The sequence below is a fragment of the Trichophyton verrucosum genome (genome assembly GCF_000151505.1).
Source record: "Trichophyton verrucosum HKI 0517 chromosome Unknown contig00080_128.r1.exp, whole genome shotgun sequence".
NCBI lineage: Eukaryota > Fungi > Ascomycota > Eurotiomycetes > Onygenales > Arthrodermataceae > Trichophyton > Trichophyton verrucosum.
In genome coordinates, this window is record NW_003315589.1 from 140,778 (window position 1) to 160,838 (window position 20,061).

Here is a 20,061-nt window from a genome sequence, read left to right on the forward strand (position 1 = left end):
TGTTCACTTTGTTCTCTTTCGACCACTGCCAGACGCAGCAGTCGATGGGCGTTTTTGTCCGCTGGCACCAGGTATCAGAGCAGCGCCCACAGCAGTTTTTGTCGGAATGTCGCCAGCTATTATACTGTGGAGTTTTCGGAGGTACGGCACCGGCGCCGCGTTCACTTGCATGTCGCTGAAGATATTATCGAGTTGAGGGGTGATTTGTTGCAGGATGTCTTCTGGTAACTGCTCCAGGCATGAGAGAACAAAGAAATCATCGCCATTGACTGGGTTATAAATGAGCTGGAAGTATAAGTTTCGGTCCTCTGCTGCTTCATCCGATTCAGAAGGACGCTCCCATGTGCTTGTCTCGAAGGCATCAAAGTTGAATTGGCAGACAGCACGAAGAAGGTAGAGAAGGGTCTCGGCTGCTCCCTTGAAGCCATGCGGACTGCGAGAAAACATATTCTTCTGGATTAGCCGGAGATGATCTCGCATCTCGTCAGCAACCACATCAACCTCCAGGGCCGTATGGTCTGATTGTCTTAGTGTTCCTTTTTGTCGGTACCGATTGAAATCAGCAAGTAGCGAACGGATCCGTCTTTGTACTTTGTCAAAGAATATGGCAGCACGGGCCCCAGAAGGCATTACCTTGCGAAGACTGGCATAGACATTTTCATCATGCACAGCAAGACGAAACATCGTGGCCTCGAAGTCACCTTGGACGACGCATTGCTCGGGGGTACGAGGCTGCCTAATCGTTTCCACAAGTTCAGGGCGAAATTCATCGGGCATGGTGTCTGCACTGAAGGCTGAAAGGAGGTCTCTGGCTTTCTCGGGGCGTGACATAGACATCGAGCTGCATTGTGTATCAGGGGGAGTGCCTGGGGTAGGAATGTATGGCCATTCCACTTTCTGGCATATATTTTCCATGCGATTTCCAATGAGTTTTAGCATGGGGCCCAGTTTTTCACATTCTCCGTTCTGGGATAGTTTGAGGGCTCCGGAGGGTCTGCTAGTCAGAACCCGCCGATGAAGTTGATCGACAAGCCACTGAGAGAAGGAAGCTCCATTGTTAGCTGCAAAAATATATCAGGTATGACGAGGAGTCTAAGCAGGGTAAACTAACGTAAATATGTCGACAAGCAATGCGGCTACCTTGGAAGTCTGGACATGAGCAAGCCATCGGTCCTTCGCCAACATAGACGCGACCATAATCAACGACATGGAAGTCATATCCACCACCATAAATTGGCCTGCACTTATCGACAGAGAAGTCTCCGCTTAGTCCATGCCGGGCTTTCGCCCTTGCACTATGAGATAACATCTGAAGGTCATAGACAATGGATGATTTTCCAGAAAAGGTCACAGGATACGATGGAGAATTTTCTTCTTCTTCCTCTTCTTCCTCCACCTCTCCTTCACTACTTGACGACTCTTCCTCAGATTCGCTATCAGAGGACTCTTCAGTAGTATATGGAGGCTTTTGCCCTTGGTTTTGGGACCCTGCGCGAGTAGAGGACATGTCACTTCCGAGTGATAGATTTCCGAGTAACTTAGTTGGAGCCGACATGTGAGGAGTGGTAGAGAGGGTCAAGGATATCAGACAATGGAGAGAAGAGGGTACAAAAGTAGTGGACTAGATTATTTAGCCTAGGAAGAGTCCCACTGATAAGTAAAGTAAGGAAAAGCGAAACTGACTTCTCCCCTCCATCCTGTTCTGGAGTAATCGCGTTCCTTTTGTACCTTAAACTCCACTGGGGAAATAGTCATTAAGACGGGATCTACAGAGGCCGCCGTAGGCCGGAGTGGTAGGGGGGCGTATGAAAACTCCGCAGCCTGAGCGAATGCGAAGCCGGAGATCACTTAGGCAGGAATAACAAATCTAGAGCACTATTCAGCGGCCAAATCACAGTCAGTCTCTGAATATGACTAGCGGCGCTTACGCCTGGGAGTAACGCGAGAAGGCTATCCCGTGTTTCCATGTGCCGGAGTTTAGGAAGGGGAACAATGGGCCATCCAAATGGGTGGGAGCTAGGGCCATCTCGATTGATGCCCCCAGTGTACCAAACGGCGGGAATCCTGGAATAAGTGAGCATTGCATAACTAGTGGGCTAGTCGAAACCGCATTATGGCCAGGTTTCTTCAGGGCCCCTCGCCAGGCAGCGATGGCCAGGGTGGTAAGAAAAGGTCCTGGATTGCGGCACAGCTTGCAGGTCTAAATGCAGGTCGTGCATATTGGACTATTTTAAGGCAATCTCAACAATTCTCATGGGGGATATACGATGCCTTGCAGGGGCGAGGTATCGAGTAACATGAAGTCGCCCTCCAGTGGTATAACCAAGCTGGGAGGCATCCGTTTTGGAATAATGGTAACTGGCAGATACCAGTCTTGCTTGAGATGTATCAGAAGATGCTCTGATAATCTGGGGATGTTCTCGAACATTGCAACATTTCAAGGATGCTACATGTTGGCGTGCTGATTGATATCAAAGGCATATTCGGCACTCTTTCCCCCCACTCCATGTACAGCCAAAGGGTTTTTCGGGGTCCACCTCAAGGCAGCAATCATCCTGGCGTATAATTTTCTTGGTATAAGCGGTCTAGAGGGTCGTATCTGCGATACTATTACTATTTCTCAACGTCACTTGCAGGAGGCAGAGCATCTCGTCGTAAAAATCACCGGAGTGAAACGGCGTACATAACTGCAGGACAGCGGCTCGCCGCCTCTCCAACCAGGGCGAAAGGAAGAAGAAGCTGATGAAGAAAAAGGCAACGAAAAAAAGGGTGGATGAGCAGAGTATGGAATACGCCCTGTCCTTCTCATCTGCAGTTGGAGCTGGAGTCGGGGTCTGTTACGGCGTAGGCTGCAAGGTCGTCGAGGTCGTCGTCAAAAGTTGAAGTTAGAAGGAAAAGGAGTGGATGACTAAGCACAAACCTTCCTCGAAGCCAAAGTTTAGAGCCGCAACATCAACGCCAACGTCAATACACGATCATATAGACGGCGTTTCGTCTGATAGTCTCGGGGGTTGCGATGCAGAGACACGCCAAATGATGCAACCCATGCCTCAGGATGCTCTGATGCGGTGCTCTTTTGACTGCTGATTGGTGGTTATCCATCACGATGAGGCTGTGTTGAATTGCTGTGCCGCACGCTATCCCATGCGGCCACTCTGGCTTCAACCTTTCATTGCCCAGTAACGCCGTCTTTTCGAGTTCGAGTCACTCTGCGAGGCTGTTACTTTACAACCACATGGCTGTTCGTTCATTTAAGAAAGTTTTAAGTCACATGTTTGAACGGACACTGGCCGATCGTTTCGCGATCTTTGATACCCTTGCTGAGACATACCAGATCTACAGGTCCGATAGGCTGACCTAGGAGTACCTCGGCCGCTTGGGCTGCTCTAATTCAGGATATCTGGGCTGTTGATGCGGCTAGTCCTGCCGTAGCAAGCGGCCATCCCGGCGGATCCGCGTCCTGCCCAAGCTGAAGACGGCCTTGGATAAGCCCGTCTTCGCCTAATCTAGCTCTCCCCGAGATGACTGCGGGCACATCTGTAACCGAGCAAGGGAGATTTTAGATTTGCCACAGTAGCCTGAACGCCCAATGGCAGCTTTGATCTGCTATTTTGTCAACCTGCAACCCTCTGGCCACATCTCTTACTAGCGCTCATACGTAGCATCACTCACGGGGACAGGGGGAAGTGCATGCATGCTATCGAATCATGATTATCTCCCTCATGTTAACCATCCAGCAACAGAACAAGCATTGTTCCTGAGATGGATGGAGTGAAATAACAATAGCGGCATCAACGTTTCACAAATACAGCATGGCCGCACGGAGGCACTGTCTCGGGGTTTTCCTCGCGCTAAATTCTTCGTGCATTCTTTCAGATGCGATTCTGTGGCACAACCCATGAACTATTTGTTCAACATTAGTCATTTGAATTGTTTACTTAACCGCAGCCCAACGCCATCGATTTGACGAAGTCCGGTAATTCCAGTTAATGGTACAGACATGTAAATTGAAGCAGGCATTATGCGTTGACGACTTGAAAGAAAAAGGTGTTTGTACTATTTGACAACCCAAAAGTTCAAGTCACTTTATAGACCTACTGCCTAATGACAAATTTAGAGCGTTTAATCTTTAGTTATATGGATGTGACACTGAGGGAATAAGAAAAAAACCAAAACTCGGGAAATTCAATATAACTAATCAAAACATATAAATCCAAAAAAGATAGAAAATCCAAAAGCAGCCACACGTATGGAGCTTATACGCACCAAATCAGCTAATTGGCATGCTTATCACAGCTACCTTGCGTATCATCCCCTTGTTGACTGCGTTCCTGCTGTGCTTTCCGCTCTCGCTCAATAAGTTGATTGTACTGATAAGAAGACATGAGAACTCCCTTGTGCTTTATCAAAGCTCCACGACGACGTGACGAGGCTTGTGGAGATTGCGAGCGGCGTGCATGAGTGAGACTGGCTCTTGGACCGAAACCTTGAGATGGAGGTGGCATGGCATTCCTAGCTGCTGTAGAGCTGGGAGGTCCACGGGTTTCCTCCCCTTGTTGACTGTGCTGACTTTCTCGAGTCTGTGCGTATGGCTGAGAGCTATTCTGAGAAGCCTCTGGCTCGAGATAAGTTGACATAGATTGAAGACCAAGTTGTGCTGCCAGTTGGTACCCATCATCAGTAGTTTGATTTCTCGACTGCCCCTCACGAGCCTGGTTGTAGTCAAAGGGTGTGCGCCCCTGATAGGTATGAACATTTGAATACGAGGCTGACTCCTCCTGAGAACTACTCTTATAATCCTCAAGTTCGTCTTCTTCTTGATCGTCACCTTCCGCGTTTCTCTGTTGGTTACTACCCCCGCTTCTTCTTTCCCTTGACTCGGGAGTTTTGCCATTGTCACCAGAAGTTTCCTCCTCGCTAGGCTCTGGCGACCTCCATCGAGTCAAGCCAAGCCCTTGGGTTGGTTGTCCTGAAGACGAGGAGTTTTCTGGCTCAGACTCATCACTGGTCGCAAACCCGAAATAATCGGGCAAAGGTGGAGAATTCGACCGCTCTCTCCCACAGCCAGAACAAAGGCAGCTTCTACCAAATAGTCTCACAGCTGTATTGTTGGGGAGGGGTGCTTTGGTGTAGCGTATAAATAGCTCCTCTCCATGCTTTATAAACCTGTTGGCGTGTAGAATAAGGCGGTTGGGAATTTCTGTATCCCAATTCCAATCCACGTTATGGTAAGGAGGGCAGGAATGGTTGAACACAGAGATTGCAGGAAAGACATAAAGGTTGGGGAACGTTGGCATAATTAAATTCGACTCGCTTGGAGTAAACTTAGAGATCTCTCTTGTACGCTTGATGACCTCATCCTGAGTCTCAGGAATGTCCTCGCGCCTTTCCTCGCCTGGAGCACGCCAGGGGATGACCGACATCAGCAGTTTCCGAAGGACAAGTTGAATCACCCAGGTATCAAATGAAAGGTCCCGAAAAATGTTCACACCTAGACATGAGAGAATGTCAAAAGGAGCCTGGATATTCGCTGCAAACGAGAACGGCATATTCTTGCCTGCAGCACGCCACAGTAGGATTGGCATTAGCTCGTCAATCTCGTGGGCCAGCAAATGAGGCTTGTTATCAGTCTCACGCCGGAGAAGAGTGATGTCAAACACCTCTCTAAGCAACAAGCTCAATAAAGTACCATGTTTTTCGTTTGAATGGGACAGAGAGCCCAGCTCCCGTGGTACAGATTCAGACTTCCAGTAGTTTGGTCGCATTGCATTGTGCAGCCAGTTCCAGTTCTTCCCGCAGGCCCGATTATGATATAAAGATTTTGCAATATCTAAGCACGAAAGCCCCTGTTTGTTGGCACGATCATCGCGTGTCTTTTGTCTCTTTGAAGGATTCCCCCTTGTGGTCTTCTGTCCGTTGTCTGTTTCGGCACCCGGCCTTCGACGACCGCCCGTGGATTCAGACGAGTTTGTAGAAGAATCCCTTGAGCTAGGGCTCTCGGCGCTGCACCAGTACAGAGGAGTGTAGATGGAATTGGAACAGGTGCAACTTGGATCCTGTACAGCCTTATTCTCGGTAGGGGGCGATGGTGGGGAGCCACCAGTGCTAAGCGGGCGCTTGCAATTCTCGCAGAAATGCTTTGAGGTTTTGTACAGGGGTTGAAGATGGCCCCTTATTGATGGCTCATCTACATAAATGACTGTTCCCTTGCGTATGTCCTCATATGCATATACCGACAGACTCCCACTGTCCACGTCTACCTGGATCTTTGCAGGACGATAGACCAGCGCCTGTGACTTTTTTATCATATCCGCATTCAACTTATCTGCAATCTGTTTAAGTGCGGTAGCAGCATCGTAGTTATCATACGGATACTGGCGGCATGAAATAAAGCCATAATGTCGCTCGAAAAAAATATTCACGAGCATCGCGTCTTTTTTCTTTTCCTGCTTCTTGAATAAATTCAGCTATTTTCCCTTGCCTCTTTGTCATGGCAATCTTGTCGCGGTCAGCCATGATAAGTCTGGTCCTTAGATACGGTTCGGTAGCAGAGTAATCTTCCCAGCATTGCATTGCCAACAGGCTAAGCACGATAATATGATGGACTGCTTTGCGCACTAAGGGAATGAAGCTGTTTACTCCGTTCCCTTTCCGTAACAGAAGGACTTCCGGGGAAAATTGGCGCCCGTTGGATGGTGTTTGCAATATGTGGCGCTCGACGGCGTCCCATATATGAATATAGATACCAGGTTGAGTATGGCGGTTTAACGGATTGACAAGTTTCTCACATAGGAGTTGTGCGCGGTATGCGTCCCCGATAGCTAGGTCAAAATGACCCATTTGGTAATATAAGTATGCGCGGCTGGTCCAGAATGCGGGGTTGTATGGGCTGAGATGTATTGCCCAGGTGTACATATCTAGTGCTGATAAACGACTTTGTGTAGTAATTTTGACTAGGAAATCATCGGATTTGCGCTTAAGGCCCCATTCTGGCAATGACTGGACAGGTAGGAAACTACCTTTATCCTCGGCTCTCCTCTCCTGGTGGCCGAGGATGCTCAACTTTTGCCGTTCATCATCGTAGAGTCTTTGTCTTAGATCAGCAACAAGACCGTTTGCATCGATTCCCCGTGATCGCAGTTCTGGTTGGAGCCTTGCTTTTGTCCAGTATTTTGTATCGATAAGAGGGTTATGCCCTTGCACCAGTACGCTAGAAATGGTATTATCTGGTGACTGCTCCTGCACTTCTGGTTCAGTGCCAAAAATGTCGCTATAAGTCCAGCCTTCAGTACGTTCAGCATCCCTGGGAGGGTGGAAAGTATAATTTTCTCGTCGAATTGGCAAGTCTGGGGAAGTTAGAATGCTCTCGTATACATTCCGTACCAGACAACCAGCTGGGCCATTGGTAGCGGGGTGGGATGCTTTTAGGGTGTTGTTTGGTATCAACCACACTTTGTACGCCTTTGCTATATCTTCGTTGGAAGGAAACGGGCCCCATTCGACTTCATTAAATAGGTCTGGCTGGCCTGGATAAGCTGGTGCGGCATAGTCTGATCCAATAGGTACTGGACAATTTACCGGACATGGCATACTCGGGCCCTCTATAGTCTGTTCTTCGGACATTTTGAAGCTAATTATATGCTGGTATCAGGCTGGTGGAATTGGATCAGGGTGTCTATGCGTTTCACAGAATCAATGCGGCTCAGGCGTTGGTAAGACAGAAGAACGAACGAGCCCGTAGGTCTCAAAATACGCTGGACCTTTGGATGGTGTTGGGGGACCTAGAGGTGACCATACACGGTGGATGATAGCGGGAATCACAGAGAAGCTTGGGTTAGAAGGTAGGCCGCTAGGATAGAGGAATCCAGGTTTATTGTATGTCCAGGGAGATCAAAGAACATTGTTGATATAGCCCCGGATAAAGCGATACAGTACTAAATAGAGGAAAAGGGTAGACAAGCAGGGCAACAAGGAGCAGACATGTAACTTGATTTCATAGATGGGAGCCCGTGCTGAATTCAGCGACTCCTTGATCCTTTCCGCCGGTGGTTGTCGACAAGAGCAGTCTCGGCAACAACAAAGGGCCTTTCTCCAACCAACAGTCCGCTGAATAATGCCATATTGTAGACATGAAAGGCTACATCTTGCTTGAAGCGAAGTTCATGCTACCGGGTATGTCGGCCATTCATACAACCATCGCCAGGGGGTATAATAACTATGGAGTTCAACAAGGAGGCTTCAAGCGCCAAACATCCATGTGTAAACAAGAAACAGTTACTACTGCATTGTAGTAACGTATCAAACAAAGATGGACCCTTGTCGCATGTTTCTTCATAGTATGGTTGAACCTTTGAAGGCCAAAAGGGGTCATCTTTTCAGGACGATTGAGCACCATTCACGCAGCTAGTTTGCTTCTTCCAGGTAGGGTACTCCATCTATACGGTCAAAGAGAGCAGAATCTCCCCCTCTACCTTAGTGAAGCGTAAGATATCCTGGAATCGCAGAGCTGCTGCCTGGTTTCACTCCTCGTCCAACTGAGTCTCAACCGGCGCCGTGGCCCTCGAGCAGACCGACGAACCACGTCCTCGCCCTCCGTCTCGCTAAAATGAGGCTCGTAAATGGTGCAACGACAGCCCGCATCGCAAAGCCCGAGGCTGTCTGACAGTATCCCGATATCTGTTGGCCCCCCCTCGTCTCGAAATCATGGCTGAGTCGCAGCGTTTTGCTGCTTTTTTTATATCCCGTAGACGCGGCTGGCGGGCGGTGAGCGTCTTACTCAGCGCCGGCGCATACGAGGTGGCCCAAAGGGGAAAACGAGAGCTCCGCCGCCTCAACGACAACTCGACGACCGCAGACGTCGCTTCAGACAACAACGGAGCAGCGACGGCGACGACGAGCTGCTCGCCAGGCGATTTACACGGAGCCGTAGCTCGCTGGGGTGACTAGTTGACCAGCAACGTCTCACGGTGTGACCGCGCCTGATCTGGTGATGAGACTGTGGTGCGCTTCGCATTTGTTTGCGCCTGACCAGAACTAAACTACTCCGTCTAACACTTCAACGACATCGCAAAAGGCGAGAACGGCGACGGCGTCCATACCGATCATCATTCTTCAGGAGAGATATCCGGGCGTCCTTCACGGCTTCAGGCGACCGTTCTCCTGGTTCTCGGTACCGCGACGGGAGGTTTAACTAAATGAACCCTGGATTATACCGAGTGAACCCCTGGCCCTGATCCAACTATTCACGGACAAATACTATTAACGACAGTAAGTAAAGAGATTTTTTTCCCTCTCTCCCTACAAACTCAAGCTGTATCTAGCTACAATATACTTCGTGCGGTGCTAAGCTATTTCGTTTGTGCAGAGCAGTGATGTACGGCTCGCAGAACTATCAGCAGCCTCCATGGCAGCAGCAGCCGCCTCTTCCTCCTCCTCCGCCTCTCCCACCAGCTGGTGACCACTCAAACAAATGGCATGGAGGTGACCAGTCACAGCATGTACAGCCTCAATCAACGTACAACCCGAACACATATGGACCTATGTCGGGAACTCCTTCGATCGACCATGCTCAGCAAGATACGTCGCGGTGGGGGGTTCGATATAACCAACAGTTCGGCCACCAGCATCAGCCAAGTGTCCATGACCAGCACAACGCACCGCCGCCGTTGCCAGTAAGCAGGATCACTAATACATTTGCATATCGAGTCAAGAAGCTATGCTAATACTACATTTAGCCCTGTCCATCCAGCGCATTTGAATTCTCCCAAGCACAGGCTCAGAACGCTCCCCAGCAGCAACAGCAGCAACAGCAATGGCAACAGCCTGTCCAAACAAGTCAGCCATATTATCCCCCCAGCCATGGGGTAACGGCCCCTGAATATCCGCCAGTGGCACCACCGCCTCCTCCACAATCATGGCAGCAGCAGCCACCGCCTGCAGATCACACCAGCTATGTTGCCAACCAAAATGCTCCACCACAACCACCACCGCTACCACTGGCATACCAAGCAGAGATTCAGCGTCCTGCTTCTGAATGGCCAACTGCACCAGTCTATTCACAACATCCCCCAACCCACCGATACGACCCAGTCTCGCAGCAGCAGCAGCAGCAGCAACCACATCAAGCCCCATACCAGCATGATCAACATCAATACCAGCAGCAGCAACCGCAGCAGCCACCATATCAACATGATCAGCAAGAGCAACAGCAACAACAATATCAATACCCACCCCCAGAAACCCAGCAGCAACAGCAGCAGCAGCCAGTTGTGTCACCTCCTGCACCTCCCGTAGCCCAAAATGCCGATAATTCAGGAAACAGCGGCTATTTCCAGCCTGCGTCTGGAGAGACACGAAACCATCTTCATAGCCCTCCTCCAGATGGGAATCTGCAGCAGCCACTTCCCCCCACATCACAGCCACTGGAAGCTCAGACTCCTGCAGCTTCGCTTGCTCCTGCTATTTCTCCACTTGCTGCGCAGGCAACGGTCGCTACCAGCACCCCACCCCCTGCCACCACAGCAGCAGCTTCTAGTGCGACCCCCACAGCAAGCACTGGCGCATCAGCCCTCGGATTTGGGGGTCCTTCCGATTGGGAGCATTTTAACTCTACGGGAGAAGAGGTAGATGATACGGCTGAATTCGGTGCTAGAACAAAATCCCCTATAAACAAGGCAAATACATTCGAACTGCCATCGGATCCATCTCCCCAAGCTCCAGTGACTAGCTCTCAGGCAATTTCACAGCAACCAGCCAGCGTGACTTCGGGACAAGTATCGCCTGAGCAACCGTCACGATCAGGCTCACATGTAATTTCTCCAGTTGATGCATCGAACCAACCTGCCAAAAATCAAAGTGGAAGTATATCTGGTCGTCTCGATAGCGTCAGCTCTATCGAGTCAAACACACCCGTTGATTCTAAGGCCATTGACGGCGTCATTGAAGCATGGTCACAGCCAGTCATATCTAGTAGCCAGCATTCTAGCTACTCGGATGCAAAGCCTCACCAACGTTCAAACACGGTTTCAACATTCGATTACCCCCGAGTGACAACCCCAGTATCCCACATCCATGCTTCCCCTCAGCAGAGCCCCATGCGCACGGCCTCGAGGGCCGATGTTCGACCAATACAGTCAATCGTAACAATTTCTGACCCTTATGAAGATCTTGATCCATGGTATGAATCGTCCTTGACGCGGTATGTGACCATGCTCCGTAAGGAAATGGAAACAGAGTCAGAAGAGGAAAAGTATAAGCTTTTCTCAGCCTTTATGCATAAGGAGTCAAAACTACGTGCAATCTTGTATAACGTGGAAAATGTTCTGGATCAACAGCCTTCAGCGAAGCCCGAGCCCGCACCTGCGCCAAACCCCGTTGCCGCGTCAAGCTCGATGGCGAAAGACGCACCAGCACCAGCACCATCGCAGGAGGTACCCTCGAAAATATCTATTCCCGACCCTCCAACCCCTGGTGAACAGGATGATGTAATCTCTTATAGTCCCGGTGGGCTACCACGACTCGCTTCTGCGCTCACTAACCAGAAGAAAAATAATTCTGTCTCAGATGGGCTACATCGATCTGCCTCTAACCCGACTCGACCACAGCCAACAGCAGGAGCTGCCAGTAATCAAATATCAAACCCAAATTTGGGCTTATCTGCTCATCCAAACCCATCTCGATCGGTTTCTGTTCCCCCAGAGTCTGCTGTTAGGCCAAGTACTAACACACCTCCGTTCACGGTTGAGCCACCACATGCAGTCTACACGCCTTTCCGCTATAACGAAAACTCGCAGAAAACGTCTCAATCCACAGCCGTGAGTCGTCCAGCTTACCAGGGATACTCAGCCTTGCGCCTAGCGTCAGTGGAAAGTGGCCGTGTGATGGCTCAGCCATCCTTACAGACCCCACCAGCATTCCCTTCGGAACGTTCAGTATCACGGGCTGAGCATGACGAAACATTCTTAGGCCTGATTAGAGAGAAGAGTGTGGCTTACCGCAGCCACCGGCCCGGAACTAGCTTGTCAAACAGACCAGCTTTACCGAAGAAAGGTTCACCAACCATAACCTTCGAGGAACTACAAGCTTTGGTTCCTGGCCCGCCGCCTCGACTAGAAAGCAGCTCGCGTGTCGCTATTATCGGCGATGAAATCGAGCATTTCCCCGAGGACTTCACCTTTATTGAGAAAACTCATGAAGCCTGGGATAATAGCGCTACCGGGCGCCAGGCGCAAGTCAACGCCCAGCGTCAAGCTCGCCAGGAAGAGTCAGAAACCCACATTGACTCACTCTTCAATGATAAGGAGATTGGATACTCTGACATCAACGTGCTAGAGGATGAGTTCAAGCAGACCGAGGCGCAAATACAGCTTAATGAGGAGCGAAAAGAGTTTGACAAGTATGTGGAGATTGTGTTTAGTCGCGTTGACGAGAGACTCGCATCGGAAATCAAGCGCCTGCAACATCTCTATAATGAGACAAGTGAGCTTTTGCAGCCCGGGGGAGGAAAGCCTTCAGCATTAGGAAAATTCGAGCTCTCACATGCTATGCGTAATGCAGTGGATATTTTCCAAAAGCTCGAGCTCAGGCACGCTAAGCGTGTAGCTGCTGTTCTTGAGCGAGAACGACGGAGGAAAAAGGCTGAGCGCCGCTACTACGTTTTCCTGGGTGAAACTGCAGCACTGAAGCAAATGGAGAAGGAATTCACTGCATTGGAGCAGAAGACGCTCCTAGATGCTGCCAAGGCCCGAGACGAGCGAACAAATAAGCTGATGGATATATTTGACGACACCAGCATGCGTGGGATTGGTGAGAACCAGCGACTACTGGATGACATCTCAGCCAAAATTAACAAATTTGACACGGACCTTATCCGCTCGACCCCTAGTATTGTCCCCACTGGCGGCGTCAAAACATTGCAAAACACACTGGCGTTTGTGAAATTCCTCGGCGCCAATTCAGAGTCCGTGCTGGAAAGCTTTGGCGTCGCGGATAGATTGTTGAATAATGCGGACTACGACGTCTCTGTGGCCGAAGCCAAGGTCGCAGACTCCAGTGCCGATATATTCCGCCGCCTGGAAGAGGAGAAAAAGAAAGAGGATAAGAAGATTGAAGATGATTTGCAGTCGAGAATGTCTAGTATCCGAACTAGCCATCGCGCTATCATCATGAACATCGAGGAGGTTCTTGAGTGTGTCGAGCAAGCTGTTGCTTCTAGTGAGGGCTCTGGCGCGGGAGCATCCTTGACACCCCCTTCGGGTCCCAGCTCTCGGCCGCAAACAACGTCTTCTCCCGGTGGTATAGGCTCATCTAATACCCCTCCTGCATTGGGAGTTGGCGTACCAACACCCCACGCAGCAAATACATTAACAGCAGAGGAGCAGCAACAAGAAAGATTGAAGAAGGCATTAGAAGAGGCAAAGAGAAGGAATGCAGAGAAGGGCCATGTTTGAAAGAAGACGACCGAGAGCAGGCAGGAGCACAAACTCTCAATGATACCCAACTTTATGCTCATCCTTACAAATTTTTCAGCGTATATTTTTAAGCCCCTGTATTTGTTTTGATATTCATTGTATACAGCTTTTTGGCCTTTATTATTTAATTCTCAATGTTTGTTTTAGCGTGATGAATCCCCCATCTCCTAGTTCTTCTTTCTTGGACCATGTTCAAATCTAACTTTGTTTACGGAGTACTTCATTGATAATTTTGAGGGAGGTTTAACCCCCTGTCCCCCCCCCCCCCCTCCAAATCTTCCCCCATAAACATATTACATTTGTGGCCATAACATAACCATCAATGCAATAATTATTGGTATTAATATTGGTATTATTATTGGAGTGAGTTAGTTTCTTTGGCCTCGGGTGCGTGCATATTTAAATTTTGTTTTCAAAAGGCCAAAGCACCGCCCCGTTGGTGTAACTTTTCTATTGGGCGCTTGCCGGACGCATCTGATCCCATATTTTTTTAAATAGTTGGAGTCGGTGGCAAATAGAAACCCCTCTTCATGCAATTCCATGCAATAGTTGGAAGCTCGAATCTCGAACGCATCTGGCACAACGTCATTGCATCAATAACGCTCCAGTATGGAGCAGCAGCCAGGTGAGGCGGCACCACCCCTGTCGTCATGATATCAATCTCCACTTGTCCGCCCTCGACAACATCCTCAGGTCGAGTCAAGGAAGGGAGAAGCGGGAGGAAAAAGCAAAATGATTCGACAAAAATATTCATCTGATATCATCTCTCTATAGTAAGTACTCCGTACGGAGGGATGGGTAAGCTCAACAACGCCATGCCCTGCTGGTTTGCGGACAAGGGGGAGAGAGGGGAGCCCAACGAAGCCACACAGGAGGGCGAGCGTACCAATCACAGCCGATGCACGAGTCTCACTACCCCAGACTGGACAAGTTTCGCCAGAAAGGCAGGCCAGGTTCTGCAGGCGGGCGTCAGGGACACTTCGGGTAGAGTGTGGCCGCATTGGCACAGCAAACTAAGTCTTGTCTGAATATATCTTCGGTTAAGCCGGTGGGCAACTCTGATACTCCTTGCGCTCGTATCTAGCAAGCCAACCATGTCTATCTCTGCCACCGCACAGCCGATGAAACAGCGCCTTGACAAGCTATAGCCAGGATAAAACGCCCTGTCTGCGGTATGTATTAGCTTCGAGCCGGGAAGGACAGCGGTCTTCTAGAAACCAGGCTCTTCTCCAACCGCTGGCCTGCATAATAGCATGAAACTTGGCACACTGCATTCCGTGGCGACTTTTCCGGCCTAAGTCATGTCTCGAGCGTGATCGGCCGTGCCTGGATGCAGATGCAAGCCGTCTCCACGCTTGCATGAGTCGTCGTGGCGGATATCAAGCGCAAGACGACCCGACACAGCTCGGTATGATTGATCGCTTTCGATTTTTTTTTTTTTTGCGCTTTTCTTTAGCTTCCCCTTTGAGGCAGACTATATACTGACTTACCTCCGTATTTACAATACGGAACAGCGTCCCCGACAGGGGTCTCTCCACACTGTGGGGCGCCGTGAGTAACACAGACCAATCAGCACCCGCTGTGAGCGCTCTGGCCGCGCAGCTGAGCCGCAGCTCGGCCACGAGCCGCGTATTCTCGTATTGCATAGCGGTACTGACCATACCGTACGGTCACGCCCCCCGTTTCCAGTACGCTTGCCGGCAACGCCAAAAATACAAATACCAAAAATACCGACGATACGCAAGAAAAAAGAGTCAGCCTCGACGACCAGCGAAAAACATCGACTTGCTTTCAACCTCGAGCCGCCAACCTCGACGTCCCATCATCGCCAGAGGCTCCCTTCACGCGTGATCCACCAGCCATAACTGCGCCTTAGCCATGCCGACTCTACGACTCCTCCAAGGAAGGCGCCGTTGAGCCGCGTTCCTCCAGTTGAGCGACCTTGGTAGATATACGGAGTATATGCTGCCAGTCACCTCGAACCAGGGGGCTCGTGGAGGCGTCTTAATCAGCGTGGCGTTGTATCCGGCCCTCCGCCTCACGAACGATTCCTTCTGCCTTGCCATCGACAGAAAGGGAGTTATTGACGGTTGATACGGTGTCTCATTTGCCGCTCGTCATTGCCATCCCGCACCTATTTCGTAGGAAGGCTGTTGATTTTGGCTGCTGTTGCACTGTGCAGTCAGCCCCCGGCTACGTTCATACTCCAGACGGAGTACATCTGAAGGCTTCTAGGCCAGTCAGTGCATTCGTTACTAGGGCCTACGGTATTGTACGGCATCCCTGGTCGCCTAACTACGAACGGTTAAACCGTCACGAATCAAACACCTATTATTAAGGTGCTACAATAACGGACATCCTCGAGTAGTGCTCTGTCTCTCTGTCTCTCGACTTGGAGCAGGACGGAGGTCTCGTCTCGAATCACACGTTACACCTGCCAGCGACGTCCCCCAGCAATCCATATAATTTTGCTGGTGGTTTGATACTGGCTCTATCAAGTTACCGTCGATCCCATCAGACCCGAGGCTGGCACTACCAGTTCCTTTTCTCACGAGAATTTAGCCCGTCAGCTTGCGCCACAACTCGCTCCTCCAACGCCGATACATCCAGGTCCACCTCCACCAAGACCATAGGTGTCACCCTTCCTCCTGCTTCGCCCTCCTCGCCATTCGCTTTATTCGCGCTTGCTGGTCCTTCCGTTCCAGCGTTTTCCCTCCTGTATCATTTGCTGCTGCTGCTTCATGGCTCTCGCGTGCTGCCCATCAACTCTACGCTGCAGACAGTAAACGTGATCATTTCCAACCGCGCAGTGTCTCTCGTTTTCCTTCCCTTCATGCCCTAAAACCTCTCCCCAGGTGTTCCTTTTTGTTAGTTACTTTTTTTCGCCTTTGCCTTTTTCTTGTATTTTTTTTTTAACCTACCTACGCATTTTCTCTTCTCACACGCAAACTCGCTACCCGTTACCAACCGGCTAACAACCGTAACAGTTGGAATATCTGGGCCTCTCCATCCATAACTCTTCAGCAGTTGGGGTGGTGTGACCAACAACAAACACCCAAGCTGGCCGCGCACCAGCAGTCTTCGCATGGCTGAATCCCTCACACAGGCTCCTGAACCGGCCTGCCCCCCAAGCCCGGCATCGAGGTCTGTGAATGGTCGTGCCTCGAGCTCTGCGACTCCGACTCCAAGTTCGACATCGCTGTTTTTGAAACCCGACGAGCTCAAAGACGAGCGCAACCTGTCATCCATCGCGAACGCGGGACTCAACGTCACCTCCACACCCTTAGCTGAAAGGAACAAACGGCCATCCCCGCCCACAATGACGTCTCCCAGTCAACACGCAGAGGAGGAGCAGAATCAGCGCCAGAGCAGCAATCCCCAGTCCGCCAGAAGGACTCCGGAAATAACGGTTGTGGACGGAACCCGTGAATCTACTCCAGTTCGCACCAGGCGGTCGTCGAAACCGGCTCCTATATTACAGGAATCACAGTCCCGGAGGAGTCCGTCCAGCGCCCCGGATAGCTTTGGCAATGGAGAGAATCCGCCTACTCTCATGAACAGCTCCACGGTTGCGAGCCCCGGGCCAATAGAGGAACCAAATCCTCTAGAGGATAAATCTCAAGAGAGAGATGAGATCGAAGAAGGTGGTAACAAGTCTTTCTCATATCCGGTTCCCATGCCCACTGCTGGCAGCGTGAACGACCCCCGGCGCGGAATGAGTCTCCCTCACTCAGGACTAAACAAATCCGGCGCACGCTCTCCGTCTTCGAAGAAGCATCGATGTCCATACTGCGCTACCGAATTCACTCGACACCACAATTTAAAAAGCCACCTTCTAACTCACAGCCAAGAAAAGCCATATGTTTGCCAAACATGTCAGTCTCGGTTCAGGCGGCTACACGATCTAAAACGACATACAAAACTACATACCGGCGAGAGACCTCACATATGCCTCAAATGCGGTCGTCGATTCGCTCGTGGAGATGCCTTGGCCCGACATAATAAAGGGCCTGGCGGCTGTGCTGGTAGACGGTCTAGCATGGGCAGTTTCGCTGGTGAGGATGAATTTGGAGACGGCAATGCCGGGACTGGTCCAGTAGGAGAGGACGCAATGGAGGGCCTCATGTACACAGAACCAGACCGGATGGACGAGGAGGAGGAAATGCGCCTGAATCTCCCTTCTATCAAGAAAGACGGTGGTTCGGACCAGTCCCAGCCCGGCTCTGCTCGTCACATATCCTTTCAACAATCCCATCAGTCAAGCACCTATCCACCTCTCGCGGCTCCACGATCACAACAGAATCTCAGTACCAGCAGCGGCGGCCTTTTCCCCCCAGCCAGCAACCATCAACGATCGAACTCAACAGCCTCTTCCATCTCCCAGTCCCCTTCACACCTTTCGTTCCCGCCTGGCCCGTCTTCCCCGTCCATGTTTGCACAATCAGGCATGACCGAATCCCCAAAACCTCTCTCTCCAAGCGGCGCTGCCTCACGGCAACTAGGCCACGGCCCCGAAAACTCTTTCCGCCAGACGCACCCATCCAACATGCCCCAATACCAATCTCAGATGCGCAATGGCTCAACAGGATTAGGTATACCCTTTTCTTCCGTTTCATCACCTGGAGATAGTCTAAGCCATCCAGGTTCTCAAGCAGGCACTCCACACCTTCCACCTCCTCTAGGCCTTAACCCTTCCGACTCCCGCTTCCCCCTTCATTCCCAACAGCAGCAGGGCCCTCATCACCCCGGTCGTGCTGGCTCTCACCCGCCTCTTCAACACCCACACCACCCTCCCGCCCCATCATCTAGCATCGACAGCAATACCGCCCCAAGCTCGGGTACCGGTAGTGGGAATAGCAGCTACACAAGTGCGCCGTCTAGTGAAGGATTTAACCCTAATGGTTCGCTAGCTAACATATCAGGGGCGTCATATTTCACTCATTCGCCGCATCAACTTGGGTCAGGCGATCAACCCACACGGCAGCTATCGATCCCTAGTCCTAATCCAAATCTACCCTCGACGGATAGGATATGGGGGTATATGCGAGCGCTCGAAGATAGAGTCAACGGACTCGAAAGCGAGGTCGTCAGGCTACGTGGCCAGTTGAGCAATATCACAAGCAGCAGCGAGAAACCCCAGGATAAAAACACCGGAAGCAGTGGGAAAGCCGAAACACTACCTCCTAACCCTAATATTCTCCCCACTCCTGTGTCCACCGCCGCTGTCCCAACCACTACCGCTGCAATCGCACAGACGACGGCCAGTGGCGCTACTAGTGGAGAAAAGACAGCGAAAACTCCGAATCCCGGTGGACCCTAATTGATATATACCTACTTTGTATAGGAAGGCGCCTAAATTTGGCTCCGGTTCTGAATTTGCGCATTATCGTTCTGGACTTTTTTCTAACGAATTTTTATACCCTTATTTAATATCCACTCACGCACGGGTTATTGCACGGGATGGTCGGGAATCAGCATTCATTCTCCCAGCATGTTCGGAATATGCTATTAAATTGCATTTGGTTCATCACGCAGTTGGATAAAAAGATGATTTTGATGGCAGTCATATAAAACTCCCAAAGCTAACACACTCTTTTTACTTCCTCCCCTCTCTTCGTGCCGCTCATTCATAATAGGACTTTCATTGGAGGCAACCGAGATATAACCGGGTCCCTACCTCCCTCATATACCCTGAAATATACCCACATCTACACTCTACAATCTAATGAAGTCGTCCTGCCCTATCTGTGAATAGATATAAAAACAATCCATGTCATCTATTCCTTGATTCCCAAGAACAAAAAAAAATGTATATGATGTTTTGGCTGCCAGCCTGCCTTTCCAGTTTTTATTCACTTGCGCCTTTTATATTCTCTCCCTTGCCTTTTCGCTTCGTTCAGCTCATATTACTATTCATACGTACTTTATCCATTTTTTCACTTCGTTACCCCCTATTTCTCTCCACTGCTGCTGTTCTAGTCGCCGTTTAGCACAGCTTCTATATCCTTTTATACCCTTCTATTCTATACCATACATTCGCCAACGCGGTCCAGTTCTAGTTAATTTAAATGAATGACTGAAATGATTATTCCACTCTACTACTCTCCTCTCTACCTTGGCTTCCCTCTGTTCCTCTCGTGTGATTTGTTACGATCACCTCTTTGGTTAATTTCTTGTTTCTATTGATTGGATGGGTATTTAGTTTGCTTGGTCGGGTTTATTTGGACTGATTGACATGACCGCTAGCTTATTATTAGCATATATGCCTAGCTCGTGTGATAGCTGGGAAAGATTTTTATCAATGTCAGAAGCTATGGCTGGATGATAAGGCCCTTCAAGTCATTGAGCTCTCTCTTTTTACAGAACATATATGACAGTCATACCACCTTGAAGCGAATAAATCAAAATATCGGTAGTGAAATAGCCTTTATTAGAAATTGAATGAGTGTGAGTATTATACCAGAGTACAGGGAAAAAACGAGCGGCTACCCTCAACCTTGGGCTCTAGAACACTACAAAACATCCTTTTTTGTACTGTATAAACCACCCTCCGCATCCTATAAAAATCGTGAATAAGCCCGTTCATTGCCAC

At 50.1% G+C, this 20,061-nt stretch overlaps 5 protein-coding genes across 5 annotated transcripts; 2 read left to right on the plus strand and 3 right to left on the minus strand.

Annotated features, from left to right (window-relative positions):
• Window positions 1-3: 3 nt before the first annotated feature.
• On the minus strand, window positions 4-1,507 carry TRV_00764 (uncharacterized protein; the record flags this gene model as incomplete). The annotated part of the gene is made up of 2 exons (XM_003025060.1): window positions 4-1,061; window positions 1,141-1,507. 2 exons carry the CDS (start codon window positions 1,505-1,507, stop codon window positions 4-6), a joined length of 1,425 nt encoding a protein of 474 aa, XP_003025106.1.
• A 2,767-nt stretch (window positions 1,508-4,274) lies between these two features.
• Window positions 4,275-7,623, minus strand: TRV_00765 (uncharacterized protein; the record flags this gene model as incomplete). Its single annotated transcript, XM_003025061.1, has 2 exons — window positions 4,275-6,332; window positions 6,370-7,623. The coding sequence occupies 2 exons, from the start codon at window positions 7,621-7,623 to the stop codon at window positions 4,275-4,277; spliced, it is 3,312 nt and encodes a 1,103-aa protein (XP_003025107.1).
• Window positions 7,624-9,371: 1,748 nt separating this feature from the next.
• On the plus strand, window positions 9,372-13,448 carry TRV_00766 (uncharacterized protein; the record flags this gene model as incomplete). The annotated part of the gene is made up of 2 exons (XM_003025062.1): window positions 9,372-9,671; window positions 9,735-13,448. 2 exons carry the CDS (start codon window positions 9,372-9,374, stop codon window positions 13,446-13,448), a joined length of 4,014 nt encoding a protein of 1,337 aa, XP_003025108.1.
• A 511-nt stretch (window positions 13,449-13,959) lies between these two features.
• On the minus strand, window positions 13,960-14,223 carry TRV_00767 (uncharacterized protein; the record flags this gene model as incomplete). The annotated part of the gene is made up of 1 exon (XM_003025063.1): window positions 13,960-14,223. One exon carries the CDS (start codon window positions 14,221-14,223, stop codon window positions 13,960-13,962), a length of 264 nt encoding a protein of 87 aa, XP_003025109.1.
• A 2,565-nt stretch (window positions 14,224-16,788) lies between these two features.
• Window positions 16,789-18,789, plus strand: TRV_00768 (C2H2 zinc finger protein; the record flags this gene model as incomplete). The annotated part of the gene is made up of 1 exon (XM_003025064.1): window positions 16,789-18,789. One exon carries the CDS (start codon window positions 16,789-16,791, stop codon window positions 18,787-18,789), a length of 2,001 nt encoding a protein of 666 aa, XP_003025110.1.
• Window positions 18,790-20,061: the final 1,272 nt, after the last annotated feature.